Raw genomic sequence first — 16,774 nt, 5'->3', positions numbered from 1 at the left:
TATTATCGAAATCGGATATGGCTAAGTGCAATATCCAAATCGAAGGAGCTGCAATTTTTTTGATAAAGGGAAAATGTGTCACATTGTTGTGCATTGTTAGCACCATAAGCGTTACAGCTACGTTGCTACAGAGACGCCCCAACCTACAAATCATATTCTCCAAACATAAAGGAACATGTTTGTTTGATACTAGACCAACAAAAATTATCATTCTTCATTTTTTCAGTGAATATTAATTGCAAAAATTACAGTCCAACTGAAATTGCAATATCTGCCAAAATAACCGCAAAACATTTTTTTTTTGCATGTCAGCCGTAGTAACTGATCAGTTAATGCTGCTTTAATAACCCTGTTTAAAAGTTTCACCAAGTGCTAATCATATTCAAAATCAGCATCACCTCAGCTAATTATATATGTTACTCAATAAAGACTTATGTACAGAAAAAAAACAGACCTTAGATTTTACTTATTTTATAGGTAAAATCATTGCAAAGCATAATCAAGAAAGAAAAATGTCAACACAGAAAGTCACACACATTAGCACGTCTTTAAATCAAATGGTCTCAGAGTAATGACGCTCTAAAGAGAATGTGAAGTTTGGAAGTGTATACGCTCCCACGGGCCTAAGGGGGTTTTAAAGTCTCTTTGCAAAGGTTTCTTGATGAGCTGAGATTCTAAGGAGAAAATACTTGAGAAAAAAATAAGCTATGGTACTTTAAGGCTACCAAAACATTCCTAATTTATTTTGCCAACATCATGAAATAATGTTATTGTTTTCTGAGCTGTGGGATTTCTTGAAAACTAGTCTTAAAATATGAAAACACATAAATCCTGATGAGCAACAGAAAAGCTCACTGAGAAAATACAATGAATCTAAAATCATTTTCTCAACAATTTAGAGAGATTAGGATATTTACAGCCGAGACAGTGACACTGAATCTGACAGATGCATCTCGTCACTGTCACAACACAGCTGTTCACCTCTGACCTCTGTCCTCGTCCGGCCAATGAGGTCTCAGTCTGTGTGACTGTCAGACCCCAGTATCCAGTGAGCACAAAGAGTGGTCCCTCTGCCATCTCCTCTGGCTGTCAGTTGCTATAGCGACTATCAATGCGGCATAGAGGGAGCGTTGCCAGGGGTAACAGGAGTTGCGACTTAATTAAACAGATCAATACATACTCACTAGACTTGCTGTATGTGTGTGTGTGTGTGTGTGTGTGTGTGTCACTGTTCCTGATTTTGTGCTTTTTTGTCGTTGAAGGACATGTAACGCCCGTTTTTGTCATGTTACTGTGAAGGTGAGTCAGAATGATGCACGTTCACTTCATCCTGGTGTTAATACAGCCTGCTATTAGTGTGTGTGTGTGTGTGTGTGTGTGTCTGTGTGTGTGCGCACGCGTGTGTGTCGTAACGCTGCATTTACAGGCTCAGCAGGCTTCCCAGGTGGCTCTTGGCGGGGCTGAGCGCTGACAGGACTGTCTGTGCACGTTTCCTCTCAACACACAGCATGTCAGCGCTCATAAAACTCCTCCGCCTCTCATCCTTCTCTCCCTGCCTCTGTCATGTTGCATTTTACATTTACATCTCGGCTCTTGATCTCACATACACCTCTTTACCTCCCCTGTATCTCCTTTTTGTTTTACTTATCTCTGTTCCTGTCTGTCTCTCTTTCTTCTCTCCCATCCTGGAAGCATCAGGCCAGATTCCTGTCTGCGCTGCAGTAGACTGCTGTGGTGGCAGCCTGTGCTCTGGACCGCAACAAGGCCCAAAGAAGAGCACAATCACTGTCTGTGTCTCTGTAGTTGTTTGTTTAGAGGATGGCAATGTACTATGGATTAATGTGAAATTTGGTACAGACATTCATGGTACAAAGAGGATGAATCCAAATTACATTTTGTGGTTTTGACAGAAATGTTGTGAGAACCATTTGATGGACTGCTTTGACATCCCTCATCAAAAAAGTTTATAAAGTTTACAAATACAAATCCATGTGTGATGTCATTGAAAATAGAGGAAGTAAGAAATATAAATAGTAAGAACTTAAACTAAGATGAAGAAAAAAAGGGTGTCGTGGCCGAACTCTTCAGACAAGGCCAGTAGATCTTCAGGTCTTCCGCAACACTTGCACACACTATGTAATGTAAATGTAATATATGTTCATATATGGGATTTCCATATATGAAATATTCATTTTTATTTTATATGTACCCATATATGAAAGGTTATTTATGAAATATATGAAATTTCATATGTATCTAGCCTATACAAATATTTACATGTACGTATGCTTATATTGCAGACAGATTTTACATAGATATAGATTCATCCCACAGCCTGTCAATATATGTTGATATTATAAACAGTAGAGTCCAAAAGTCTGAGACCACTTTCACAGAATGTCAAGTTAGGCATGTTTAAAATATGTGAGAAATTAATAAGAAAAACTTAAATATGTAATCTTAACAAAAGAAAAACACAAACACATAATTTTTACATAGAAAACATATGCGTTCTATGTAAAAATTCATCACAGATATTTTTGATGTACATATACAAATTTCACTACGGGCATTTCATGTTACAAACTTATATCTTCATATATCTAGAGGATGTATATATGTGATAATAATATATCCCATTATACGTGACATATATGGCAACATCACTCTTGATATAGGGAGATCTATGTCGTATATACTGCACATACTGAACTGGAATCCAACAAACTTTTTATATTCCCTCAGGAGTTTCCACCTGTTGATGGGTTACTCATCAGGGCATCCCCTTTTCTTTATTTGGGAATTATTGTACACCGTTATGTCCAGGTTCTTTTTTTGGAGTTTCTACATCAGCCCAACTTTCCTAATTTGCTATTGGTCCAGGTGCATTATTTTTACACGCGTGTGACCTCGAGTTCCCATTGAATATTCTTGGTATGTGTAGGTTTTATTGCCAGCCAGAGCCGGATGCACATTGTTTTCAGGTTGTCCCTTCCATTCTTGTGGACATGATATCTCAGTAACACCTTGACGGAACTTCTTCAAATTTGGTAAAAACGTTCACCTGGACTCAAGGATGAACTGATTAGAATTTGGGTGTCAAAGGTCAAAGGTTTTGGCCTTGTGAATGCAATATCTCCAGAACTCTTCAAGGGAATCCCTTCAAATTATGCACAGATGTCCACTTGGACTCAAGGATGAATTGATTAGACTTTGGTGGTCAAAGGTTAAAGGTCAAGGTCACAGTAACCTCAGAAAACACTTTTTAGCCATAACTCCAATTATGACAAAATTTCACACAAATGATTCATATTTTCTAAGACTCTGGATAAACAGAGATGTAACCTGGAACTAGTCTGAGAGGAGGAGGCAGACAACCACCAGGAGGTGACTCTAGTTTCTTACAGTATGATCTGATTTATGTTGCTTACGCATTTAACACCTGTCTCTAGTGAAATTATTGTTACATGCTTTCTGTTAACACGCATCTTAGTTTATTTATCACATGCATTCGTATAATTAGTTACACATCTTTTGTAGATTTCTAAAGATATACCACAAGGGCTATTCACATAGAGGTCAGGGTGACTTTGGAGGCAGGGAAGGGGTTAACAAATCGTCCGTCTGTGTTCATTACTCATCTGACAGTCTGCTGTTCTGTTTCTGTTTAGCAGAGCTTCCACCACAGCGCGCAGAAAAAAGCAAAACTGGCATCTCTGCGTTGTTGTTTCCCTCACATGAATTGAATGTTTATGTGGTTATCTAAGTATTCAGTGACGTTAAGTGACCCTTTGATTCCAGTTGAAAACACTATGGCTAGTTTATCGTTTCATCGTTTTAGAGGAACCTCAGCCACATTTTGCAGATTAGGTTAGAAAGCTTTTAAGACAGAAGTGATGTGTAAATCCTCACTGACACAGGGTGAGGTGTCTCTGCAGGGACGCCACTTCGTGTCTTGTCTTGTCAAACTCCTGTCTCCTTTGATATCCATGAATTTATCCCGTCCTGTCACTGCCGTTGGAGGAGGTGGTAATGAGGGACATGTTGGGGCCACCGTGTTGGTGGGGCGCCAAAACAATTACAAGTTTGCCGCGTTATCGCGTCTTACACTCGTCTCCCTTTTAACAGCATACCTTGGAAACATGACTAAAGTGCTGAAAACTGGCAGCAGCCTTGTTTTGTCAGAGTAGAACAAGGGCAAAAAAAGTTAAAGTCCCTGCCTGCTTTTATTGTAACTCCTCCAACATGTTTTCTCCCACTTAGCTTGGCGACAATATTTCATGACAGGCCTCCTTTGTGATTTCGCCAGTGATTGACAACCTCTTATGTCTCAGTTTTTCTCCCTCTCTTCAGTTTCCTTCTTTAGTTTTTATTGTTCCAAAATGTCACAGTTTTTCTGCCACTTTTACCACTATTTGCTTTAAAAATGTTAAAGGGAAAGGTTAGTCTTAGGTTGTATTTTTCATTAAGTTAGAAAAATGTCTGCACCATGTACCTCCACTATGGAGGTTATGATGATTTGGGTCACATTTGTGTGTGAGCAGGATGTCTCTAAAAACACAAGAAATCTTAATGAAATTTGGTTCAAAGTTAGGTACAAGTGATTTCTTTCATTCTTTTGTTTTGGTGCAATATATATGAACATTTACAGGATTTTCTAATGATGAACTGAACTTCTGTGGATGTCAATCAATCAATCAATCAATCAATGTAGTGTGTGCTTTACAGAATAAGAGCAATAAAAAACAACCCCCCTCACTCACACATACATTTACCCACAGAACAATAAATGACCAAGTAATAAATAAAAACAAAAAGTTTAGGTCAATAATAACAGGAACCGAGAAAACACTGAAGACTGGAAAGCAAAGATAACAATATAGTGATAAAGATGAAATAATCACATACTAAAACAGTATGAGTACAGAGTACATGTATTGAGGTAAAACCAGAGATAAAAGGTAGGAAATTAAAAATCTAATAAAAATGACGACAAAATAGTAAAGATAAAATGATAAAATAACCAGAAATAAAAGTGAGGTATTAAAAGGAAAATAATCCAGAAAATAATCATAGAATCGTCTTGAAATAAATAAATAAACAGAAAGATAAATAGATCAAATTTAAAATTCAGTGTCCTCTCAGCATCACTCCATCAGAGCTGTATCTTCACACACCTCATTCTGCTCCTCTCCATCTCCTCTCTCTTGTGACATCCATATTGATTGACCTCATCCTGTCTCTCTCCCCTTCTCCCTCACTGTTGTTACTAAGTGATTGCTCCATTGATCAAATCTCCTCTCAGTCTGTAGAGAGCTCTCAGGATACTTAATGTTGCCTATAAGTGGCCACATTGGAGATCTTCTTCCCTCGGAAACTCTTGCTTGAGTTTGCAGTCTTTCCAAAGTTAGGTCTCAGTTACGCAATGTGTTGCCAAACATGGTGGTTTGGGATTGAATGTTTCACTCAGTGTCAGCTTCATGCGGTTTCAAGAAAGTGCTGCAGCAAACAGATACACAGTATTTACTGTATGTCACTGGTTCATAACCTGTGGGCTGCCAAGGGGTTGCAAGTGGGCCAACAAATAATTCGCAAAACAGTACAATTTTGAAGAAAAGATGTAATAAATAAATAAATATGATATATTTATATCATTTAAAACAAAATTATCTTTAAAACATAAGAAACTCCATTCAACTCCTTTTTTTTCTTTTTTCTCGTATTAAGGCCTGTCACTGTGTTAAGCCAATGACAGAACTCGTTGTCAACAGACGGACCACCAGAGTATTAAAATGGATAGCTGCTTAGCAACAGAAGATTTAAAACAAAAAAGGAGTCAAGAGACAAAAAATAAGATCTGGTGGGTCTACTAGTCTCAGCAACAAAACGTTAATAAAAACGATCTTGTGACTCTTGTGGTGCATATTTTAGACACGTGAACTACTTCTTGAGCAGAAATATTTTAAAATGCAGAAGAAAAGCTCAGTTGAGGAGGAAAGATTTCTTACAAAATGTTTTCCCTCTTTACATATATGAATTAATACAACAACAAAAGGAAATGAGTCTTAAACATTTTACAGGAACAAATTATTTATTGATTATAGTTTGTTTTGTTTTGTTTTTTTTACCTAATTGCAGAAGATTTTGGTCACAAGCACTCTAATTGGGTTTATGAATTGAAAAGAAATCAATCACTACCTGCCCACAAACCGTTTAGCTTTGCTTTGAGCGAAAAAAAAAGTTTGATTATTTTGGCTCTTCCCAGTTTTCGCGCAGACCGTCTGGGAGGTGTTCAGACACCCAGCACTTTCATATTTCACAGATTCGTTTGATTCAAGTTTTAATTTACTGCAGGAGTGTTTGTGGATTTTTTCCTTCAGTTCCTCATTATTGAACTCTCCTCTCCCTGACTGCCACTTTCACTTAGGTTTGCCGTCATCGCCTCGGGCTGTGCCAGCTGTCCCAGGTTGGTCTGTCGCAGAGAGGGCTGCGGTGCTGAGTTCTGCTACCACTGCAAACAGGCCTGGCACCCCAACCAGACCTGCGACTCCGCCCGCCAACAGAGGGCGCAATCCTTGCACACCCACAGCAACCACTCGCCCAGCTACACGCAGGAGCAGGGGCCCGGTGAGAACCTGGACTACACACACACACACACACACACACACACACACACACACACACACACACACACACACACACTCAGCCTCTCTAGAGAGTGAGTGGATCAGAGCCAGACACAGGTGCCATGGTTTCACACAGACTCACATTGTGCAGATGTGTGTGTGTGGGTGTGTCTGTGTGTCTGTGCGTGTGTGCTCGGTGCAGACATAAACAGACAGATAAAATCTTCTCCACCAGCATTTCCGACCTGAAAATATATTTCACACCTCTATGAAGTCGGCGAGCCTCGGTGTCTCTGTCACTCAGCCTTTATCACATGTCGATCCGCTCAGTCTGTCAGAGCTGAGTCAAACTCGTCTTACGTCTGTTCTACCAGCTTCAGATCCCCAATCGTTCCCACAGCTGGGGAAAGTGCACCGCGTTCAATCAAGCATCAGACACTATTTATATCACAGCTTCTCCACTTCATAGTTTCATGACTGCAGCACTGTGCATCCTGTCATTTAAAATGTCACTGTAACATGGCTCAGTCTGAACTTCCAGTTTGGTGAGGTTTACAAAAAGACGTGGTGGTTTTAATTTACTGACTAAAGTTCATACACACTAATTTTAGTCATCAAAAATCATCCACCAACCACAGAAAGAGATATGAATAGCTCAGCTCTGTTGGCGCAGATTAAAATTATAACACGCAAAGACTGATTTTGAAGTGCTTTTGAGCAAATAATCAGTTTAAGATGCGACTCTAAAAGTTCTTTCCAGCTCTTTTAAAACAATAAAAACTTTGAAAACAGTTACAGAACATTTGAATTTTAGAAAATCAGTTGTGTTCTTGGAGGAAATCTTTCAGATCTGTAGGCTCTGCAACAAAATGAGGGAGTGTATTATTAAATAAAGTTAAGAGAAAACATCTTGTGACTTTTGTGATGCATGTTTTAGACACTTGTGAACTGCTTCTAGAGCAGAATTATTTTAAAATGGAGAAGAGAAAAATACATCAAGATCAGTTGGAAAGGAAACATTTCTTCTAAAATATTTTTCACTTCACAATTTTCATCACCACAGAAGGAAATGATCAAATTTTTAAGAATCTTAAAAATGTCACAGGAACAAATGATTTACTAATTATATATATATATATTTTTTTTTTTTTTTTTACCAAATTGCAGAAAATTTTGGTCACAAACAGTTTTAATTGGGTTTATGAATTAACTATCACTAACTGCTCACTTACAAGACATGCAGTGGTGTCTATGAAATAGCATCATGATTTATGTTTTATTTGAGCTATTTGTTAGTTTTGTTATTGCTACATAGCTAACATCAGCATTAACAGCTGTTTACAGTTAAGAAGAAACTGTGTGAGGTCAGCAACAAACTTTTTTTTCTTTAACTCACCAAGAGTTGTCTCCAGTGGTGGAAAGCAACCCTTTTGTGTTGCCTCTATTTCCGTCGCTTATTTTCTTGTACTGAAGTTAGCATGCTAACCAGCTAGCTCCAGCCTAGCCAGCCTGTCTTGTCACTTTCCGATACCGAGTCACTGTAGCGTCCAGTTTGCCCTGAAGAAGTAGCTGCTCAGAGGACGTATAATAATGTGAAGAAAATATAAAGCTACAGCCAGGAGATGGTTAGCTTAGCTTAGCATAAAGACTGGAAACAGGGGGAAACAGATTTTAGTGTTGTTGTAGTGATGATAGATGTAAACATAACACACTACAAATAGGCGTGCTGGTGCGTGCAATCATTCTAAAATGTGTGTGTTTAATCACATTTTGATTAAAATCTATGAAGTAAATCCCTCCAGCTGTCCTCAGTCATTCCTCTCTCTCTCTCTCTCTCTCTCTCTCTCTCTCTCTCTCTCTCTCTCTCTCTCTCTCTCTCTCTCTCTCTCTCTCTCTCTCTTCTTAATTCACCACTTGCAGTCTTCCTCTCTCTGCCAAGTATTCAGAAGACAACAATCCAGACGAGCCAAAACTGACTCATAAAACAATCCAGGCCGCTCCCTCCCTCCCTCCCTCCCTGTCTGTCTGTCTGTCTGAACCTGCTGCTTAGTCAACTGGATACAGATCTACAGAGACAGAGAGGAGACGACACGGCAGGGAGAGATGGAGAGATGGAGAGAGCGGGGGAAAAAAAGAAAGAAAAGAAAGGACAATAAAAGAGAGATGAGAGGAAGTGTGTTAAGTCGTGTCAGCAGAATACAGAGTACACAAACAATAACAACTACTCCTACACCCAGACAGACACACACAGCGCCCACTTCAAGAGTCTCTTCAAGTTAAAATGCCAAAATGCCCTTTAAAGAGCAGAGAGCATTCCCAGCATCCGAAATTCAAACACACACAGTAAATTGACTTTTTTTTTGGCTTCTTGGCTTTCTCTCCCTTAAAATGCATTAGAGGACAAAGTGCTGCAATTGTTCAATCCATTACTCTAATGAGGTTTGATTTTGTTGCCAACAGAAGAGGGAAAAATACAACTAAAGGGAACATTTGTAGTAGAGTTTAGTTTTTCTTACATTTAAACAACTTTAACATGTTTTTTGACATTTTATTTTATTTACTTTGAAGCAAATTTAACCCTATATAACACATATATTTAGTTGAAGTGGTGTAATAATTTTAGCCAGATAAAAAAAAAGGAAAGAATAAATATTAATTGATATAAAGATACACCATTTTGTTATAGTGTCTAAAAACTCAAATTTCTTCCGGAGTCATTGCTGATGTTTTGAAGTTTGAGGTTTGAAGTTCACAGCTGAGTTTCAGAACAACAGTGAATTAGGAAGACACTTCAGGAACTGAGGGGGCTTCAGTGAAGTCGGGGACTGCACACATACGCTTATTCAGTTACATGAGACGATCATATCGCTCTCACGTTAGTTCAGCAAACATGAAAGTGGAACCAGCTGTCAGTTAGCTTAGCTTAGCTTAAAGAGCCAACTAACCCTCTGCAAGAAATTTAATAAGCATTCCCAAAATGTTGAAATATTCTTTTTAACTACTCGATTTTTTTAAGCACACACACACACACACACACACACACACACACACACACACACACACACACACACACACACACACACACACAATTGATCTGAGCAATGTCTCTAAGGTTAAGCTCATCTTCTCTCTCTTTCCCTTCTCTCTGTCTCCAGCTGATGACATCAAACCCTGTCCTCGCTGTGGCGCCTACATCATCAAGATGAACGATGGGAGCTGTAATCACATGACCTGCGCCGTCTGTGGCTGTGAGTTCTGCTGGCTCTGCATGAAGGAGATCTCCGACCTGCACTACCTCAGGTACTAAAATATCTATTTCTGTCCACTTCACAGTAGACCTACGGGAGATTCAGCTCTAGTCTTATTAGGTCTAAGTGCTGCATTTGACACAGTTGACCAAACAACCCTCTTTGGCACATTATATGTGTTTTTCCTTTTGTTTAACATTTACATGCTCCCACTGGGCCACATTATAAAAAACAATAACATCAACTATCATAATTATGCAGATGATACCAAATGACCTAATGACTACAGGCCCATTGATTCTCTCTGCAACAGATAGATGACTACATGTGCCTGAATTTTCTTCACCTGCTTTACCTCTTTCCCTCCATATGTGTTTCCCTCCATCAGTCCATCCGGCTGCACGTTCTGGGGGAAGAAGCCTTGGAGCAGGAAGAAGAAGATTTTGTGGCAGCTAGGAACTCTGATCGGAGCTCCAGTCGGCATCACCCTGATCGCAGGCATCGCCGTTCCCGCTATGGTCATCGGCATCCCTGTTTACGTTGGCCGCAAGGTAAGACACAGCAGAAGAAGAAACTTTAGCCGACCTTTAAATGAGCTCATGCTTGTTATTTAAAATATAATTTAAGACAGGTTAAGATCAGCTTCTGTTTTGTTTTTTTCTTTGCTTTTTCAATTCATTTTAATAGTTATTTTTTTGTCATGTTGAATGTCTACTCTTGTCTCTTTTGCTCTGGTTTATTTGGATTAATCAATTGACAGAAAACAATTTTTATAATTCAAAAATTGTTTAAATTGTTTTTTAAGCAAATATGGCAAAGATTCAGTTGTTCTGGTTTCTTACATGTGATTTTCTTTTTGTTTTACTGGTAGTAAACTGAAACATTTGAGTTTTGTTGTTTGTGGTTATAAAAAATATTCTTTTGACTTAAGTCAGAGCTCAACTCAAAATTTCAGCCTAAATATTTCAAGTTAAATCCTGGATAGAAGTTGAGAAAAGGAAAATGAAATGAAATTCTAGATGACGGGGCTTTTTAAGAGGAACGGATAAGGAGCATTATGAAACATCATTTAGGAGTTTATAATCGTAACATGGAGCTTTGTATTCTTTATACTACTCACATCGTAGCTTTTCACACTTACTTAATCTTTATGGTCACTTTATACGCCATCTTTGTCCACACTGCTACAGAAACCAGAAGTGGAAAACCACAGAGTTGTGACAACACACACACACACACACACACACATATATATAGTTTACAGTGCTGCCACATTCATTCTTTTACAATCCTCATGAGGTAATTAACTGGAATTTACAACATTGCAGAACAAAAAGCTTTTTCTGTCTGAGTTTCATTGTTCTCTCTCCTCGTTTTGGCACAATGTTAAAAGTTTTCTCGAAATGACAGTGTTGTCAGTTCCTGTTTACCGAAGAGCAGTTGAATTATATTAAAAGATTCACAAGAAGTGAATGGGACACACTGTAAATTTACAGTAATTAACTGGCAGCAGCTTCGCCTGCTAGGTTCTGTTACATTTACAGTTTCTTATCACTAGAAATAAATTTGCAGTTCTTTACTGTATTCTTGTAAATTTACAACACAATACTGGTCACAATTTTGTAAGTAAAGTACTGTATATTTACGGTATGTAACTGTATTTGAATCTACAGTGTGTATTTTGTATTATTTAAAAAATTCTTGGTTAGTGTGCCTTTTGTTTGGTCATTAAATTGGTCTAAAATTGATGAAATATTGACACATACTTACCAATCATGGACGGCTTTCAAAAGACAAAACCTGAAGAAATAACTCTTTTGTCAAAGCTTTGTCGTGTTTTTGCCGATTGTTGTGTTGTTGCTTCATTAGAAAAAGAATTTCCTAAGAGACAATCTTCTTTCAAATAATTACAAGATGTTAAGAAGTAAGGTTTTTGCCTCACATTAAGATACTGTGGCGCTCTCTTATGGACAGTAATGAAACTGCATCACTAAGTCTAAGCCTGGTGAGGCTCTGACTCAGTGTGAGGTATTGGAAGAGGTGAACTAGTCAGATCAACTGGTTCCTTAGATACAGCAGCTCACACACACGTCGGGGGGGGGTGGGGGTGGGGGGGGTGGAGGATGACCAGGGGGAAAATCTGGAGTGAAATTAATTGAATTAATATGATTTAAGGAGGAAAAATAAACAAATAAGAGTTTTCTGATGCTACCGTGTTTATCTTTTATCTTCTAAATTCAACCTGGATCTTTTTTTTATTAGAAATCATTGAACTGTTTTCAGTGTGTGAAATGGGGCATGCCAGAAAAAAAAGTTTGAGAACCGCTGCTCTGTGACAAGTTATGACACAGATTTTGTTCTTTAAAAAGAAGCTTGAGGAGCTGTCTGGAAGAAATGTAGATCAGTGATGATTCATATTGTCTCCCTGCAGAAAAGGACACTGGTTTATACTCAGCGAGTATGTCTGCTTTTATCTCTGTGTTCATTCTCGTAATTAGTGTTGTTTATTCCAGAGAAGCCCATCGAGGAGATTTTCCATAGACAAACCCAGGAGGAGTTATATCTTACAAAAATACAAAAATTACACATGGAGTTTTTTTTAAAAGATGATTATGATAATTTATGTAGTTACCGTAAAATTAGCCATAAATACATTAGGGTTGACATTTCTCCAAAGTTACATTACTGGCAAATAAATTTAGAAAATATGGGAAAAAGTTAAAATAACCAGAAAATTTTACAAACTGTTGGGGGGAAATTTGGACAGCTTTTCTAAAATCCCTAAATGAGTCTGAGGAAATAAAGATGGCGGGTGCAGGATATGGAACTAAAACATTGTATATTTCTGTTTGAATCATTTAAAAATATTTTTTGAAAAGAAACTTCAATTTGCAGGTTAAGTGATGAGAACATAGACGTCCTGATGGTTCATGCTCCAAACTAAATACAATAATCTGGCGTTTCTGTAATCTGTGTGGTTGAGTCTGACAGTATTTTGTCAGGGTAAAATTCAGGCAAAATGTAATGACAAAAGAATAATACAAGAAAACTATAAAAATAAAAACAACAAGCTGTTTGAACTCCACAGTAGATAAATACAGGTTGATCAGAAAATAGGTCCAATATAAACCAACTCATGATTTATACTGTAATTAATAGGTCAGACTTCATTGGATAATAACCAACAGTAACTCAACACGACTGTGTTCATTAGTCAGTTTGGTGAAATTAAGTGAATCATCTACTGTTTTCTGTGTTTATGGTTTTGTCATTTTAAAATCACCTAAAGTCTGATGTCCAACCTTTAACCTTCACCTCTGTCTATGTTCGTCTTCAGCTCAGTTATGTTGTTAGTGAAGTGTTTGTTTACTTCGTTAAAGCGTGTCTCTCTCTCTCTGCCTCTTCCTCTCTCTCCCCTGCTGCAGATCCACGCCCACTACGAGCTGAAGAAGACGTCCCGTCACAGAAGGAACCTGGCCATCACAGGAGGCGTGGCCCTGTCCATCATCACCGCCCCTGTCATCGCAGCAGTCAGCGTGGGTAAGAACCTCGACAGCACCACCATCATTTATTATATGGCCGAAATAAAAACCAAGGATGGAGTCTGGAGACACCACTGCTGTTCACTTACATCAGGAGAAGAGCTTCAGATCCATCGTTTGTGATTTGTCATTTAATCCAATGAATAACACTGAAAACCAAAGTCTGATACATTTTGTTGATGCTCACTTAGATTATCAAAATGTATCTCTTTAAAATTTAAATAGAAGAATTTGAAAATATATAGTCGCAAAATGAAATGTCGTTATTTTCTTTATTTTCTCTTTGCTTTCTTCGTCACTTAATCCTTGAACTTTATTGGGATCATACAGTTCAAAGCAAAAATTCAAGGAAATTCAACTGCGAGGACACAATGAATTTTAACTTGTCATCCACTGATTTTCTTTCTTAAACACAAAATCTAAAAATTACAGTTCAAAGTTCACATTTAAATTGGGGTATAACCTGTCCCTCTCCAGGTATCGGCGTTCCCATCATGTTGGCCTATGTGTATGGCGTGGTGCCCATCTCTCTGTGTCGAGGAGGGGGCTGTGGTGTGAGCAGAGGGAAGGGCAGAGGCGTACGAATTGACTTCGATGAGGATGACGGACCAATCACAGGTGAGGACACTGAACTGATGCTGACATTTCCTACAAACTGATGACCAGGATATCGTTAATGTGTTTGGTTTCTCTGTCGTTCTGCAGTGGCGGACGCGTGGCGAGCGCTCAAGTCTCCAAGCCTTGGGGAGAGCAGCCTGGACGGGGCAGTCAGCGGTCTGAGCACCACCTCCCCCAGTGAGGGGCTCTCTGTGGCCCCTGGGGCTCTGGGTGACACGCCACACTTCAACACCTTGGCGGGAGGGGCACTGGGGTCCCGCACCGGCAAATACAGCAGGTGAGGATCAGGGATTAAGGATTTCCCGCTCATTCATGGTGTGTATTGATAGCAGAGTGTAACTGATCAGTGTGTGTATTCATTCTGCTGCAGGCTGGAGGTTCAAGCGGGGGAGTTGGCTAAAGAGTCAGCCCAGAGGGAGACAGGCAGCCTGGGAGCAGGGAGTGACTGTGCCAGCACCAGAGGAATGGCCGGATCCATCATCTCCTCCTACACACTACCTGACAGGTGAGGCAGGAGGCCGCTGTCTTCTTCTGTGGTGTCTTTGAGCTCTCTCTTGAAATCTCACTTTTCTTATTGCATCACTCATGTGTTTTGGCTTCTCTCCTCTCCTCTGAGAGTTATGAGTTTTTTGAAGTTGACCTGCTGCTGACTCATCTGTCACTCTTTAAGTTTTGATTTGGACGTGATGTGACTAACTCGACAGGATTAAAACTAATCTGAGGACTTGACAGGTTGACGCCATGATCCTATGTTGTTGTCTCCTCTGTGGCTCACAGGCCTAAAGCATGTGGCTGCTGTTGAAGGAAATCTTTGTTCTCCCTTTTACAGTTAATATATGGTTTTTAGGTTAAGATTAAATATTAAAAATGAAATTAAGATGAAAATAAAGTTTCTTTAAATCTTTTCAAAAGCTACATTACAGAGTGCTTGACAAAGACAGTAAAAAGTAGAATCAATTAATTAAATAAATTAAATTAATTAATTAATTAATAGATTTCAAAGAGAAGAAAATCAGATAAAAAAAATGTAAACAATCATGTGTATAAAAACCAATACAGAGTAACTAAGAGAAATAAAGCAAGGGAGAGTAAAGTTTCCAGTTTTATGACCAGTCATGTGACTAATATAAACAGTAGATACTACAAAATTAAAATCATCTTTTAAAAAAAAAATGTTTTACAAGATATTATATTTACTAGTGGATACAGAAATTTATTAACAAAATATAAATGACCATAAGTGTAAAGCACACGATATTATTAACCATATTATATAATATTGTTTAGCTAATACAATCTTTTATCTTAAAACCATTAACAGGAAAAACAGCTGAATCTCAATTTTTCAAGACAAAGCGGCAAACACGTTACATTCAAATCTCCTCCTTCTCTTAATATTTATGTATAATTATAACTAATTTGATATAAAGCCATTCAATATTTGACATAACACTTCCTTTCTTTTAATACATTTCTTATCGATCTCACAAAAATCCTCTTTAAATTCTCTGTTATATTCTCCAGTGGTTTTCTAACATCAGAAGCATAATGTTTTAACCATGTGTTCCTGCAGGGAGTGCACCAACCTGGAGATCCAGGTGGACATCGAGACCAAACCCAGCCATCTCTGCCTGACCAGCGAAGAGGACCTCACCCCACCCCAGGGTTCCGTTGCCATGGCGACCGCCTCAGGAGGCGAGGAGCCTCAGGACTGCAGCTCCAGACGGGGCGGGGCTTTGTCTGGCTCGGCGTTGGGACTTTCACCGGGGGTGTCGATCAGGGAGGGGCTCAGAGACGTCACCCTGGCTCAGCCGGAGAGCATCCGCAGCGACCTGGAGATGTCGGACACGCAGTCGGACGACATCGCAGAGCTGACGTCCGACGACTGTGACTCGCCTCACCCCAAAAGCTGTCACCTGGCGGCCGGCCAGCAGGCCCAGCCCCCCTCTTGCCGAGCCCTGAACCCCTCCACCGAAGGCCTTCACTGTCCCGCAGACAGCAACGTCATCCTCTATGTCTGAGAGAAGAGCGGCTCTCAGGATTGCACAAAAAAACAAACTGATCCCCGACATTTACATCTAAACTCTCCCTGACTTCATGGCTTTTCTTTCTGTTGTCATTACTCATCTGCTGCTTTTGCGCCTCACAGACACCGTCTTAAACACAGACAGCGTTTGTTCACTCTCGTCTGTCTGTCTTATCTATCTACCTGTCAATCTCCTCACTGAGTAAATTGTCAGGGTTCTACCTCTGAGATTTATAAGATGATGATTTATGTTTACTCCTTGGTGCAAAATGCCTTGGCTACTTAAGCAAAAAAAAAAGAAAAGAAAAGAAAAAAAGCAAGAGGTACAAATTTTCCACAAGAAATATTGCAAAACTGAAATGATGAAAGAAGGTGAAGTGTCACCGAGCACAGCAGAGGGAGAGGGACCGTTAGGATGTGAGCTGAAGACGAGGGGGATGTTTTTAACGATGTGTGAATGAATGTGGACTTTGTACTCAACTATCGTGGCTTTATTTTCCTCTTTTCCTCTATTTATATTCAGATGACCTTGAAATTGTATTATTTGCTGTGTGCATGAGTCTGCATGTGCCGAGCCTCGTGTGAAAGGTTTAAAAGGGCAGCGAGTTTCTGTTGCACTGGTCAGAGTTAAAGTTTACTCAAAGAGAGAAGCTGCACTTGAATCTCACTTTCTCTGCACAGAGAAGGAGGAGGAGGCGGAGGAGGAGGGCTGGG

The 16,774-nt window shown here is 39.2% G+C and overlaps 1 protein-coding gene across 2 annotated transcripts in view; it reads left to right on the top strand.

The window, feature by feature from the left end:
- Nucleotides 1-16,414, top strand: part of rnf19b (ring finger protein 19B) — a 40,432-nt gene extending 24,018 nt beyond the window's left edge. For both annotated transcript variants that reach the window (XM_023394829.2, XM_087170621.1), the window contains exons 3-10: nucleotides 6,428-6,627; nucleotides 9,782-9,926; nucleotides 10,263-10,425; nucleotides 13,300-13,414; nucleotides 13,894-14,034; nucleotides 14,122-14,311; nucleotides 14,405-14,539; nucleotides 15,608-16,414. In XM_023394829.2, coding sequence (XP_023250597.1) covers nucleotides 6,428-6,627; nucleotides 9,782-9,926; nucleotides 10,263-10,425; nucleotides 13,300-13,414; nucleotides 13,894-14,034; nucleotides 14,122-14,311; nucleotides 14,405-14,539; nucleotides 15,608-16,055 — 1,537 coding nt within the window. In that variant the 3' untranslated portion in view covers nucleotides 16,056-16,414. The remainder of the gene's footprint in view (nucleotides 1-6,427; nucleotides 6,628-9,781; nucleotides 9,927-10,262; nucleotides 10,426-13,299; nucleotides 13,415-13,893; nucleotides 14,035-14,121; nucleotides 14,312-14,404; nucleotides 14,540-15,607) is intronic.
- Nucleotides 16,415-16,774: the final 360 nt, after the last annotated feature.

The sequence above is a fragment of the Seriola lalandi genome, unplaced genomic scaffold (genome assembly GCF_002814215.2).
Source record: "Seriola lalandi dorsalis isolate HSWRI2012SDOR001 ecotype SW California unplaced genomic scaffold, Sedor1 jcf7180002054954, whole genome shotgun sequence".
Taxonomy (NCBI): domain Eukaryota; kingdom Metazoa; phylum Chordata; class Actinopteri; order Carangiformes; family Carangidae; genus Seriola; species Seriola lalandi.
Note: the sequence above shows the minus strand (reverse complement) of the source record. Positions and strands in the feature narration are given on the sequence as shown.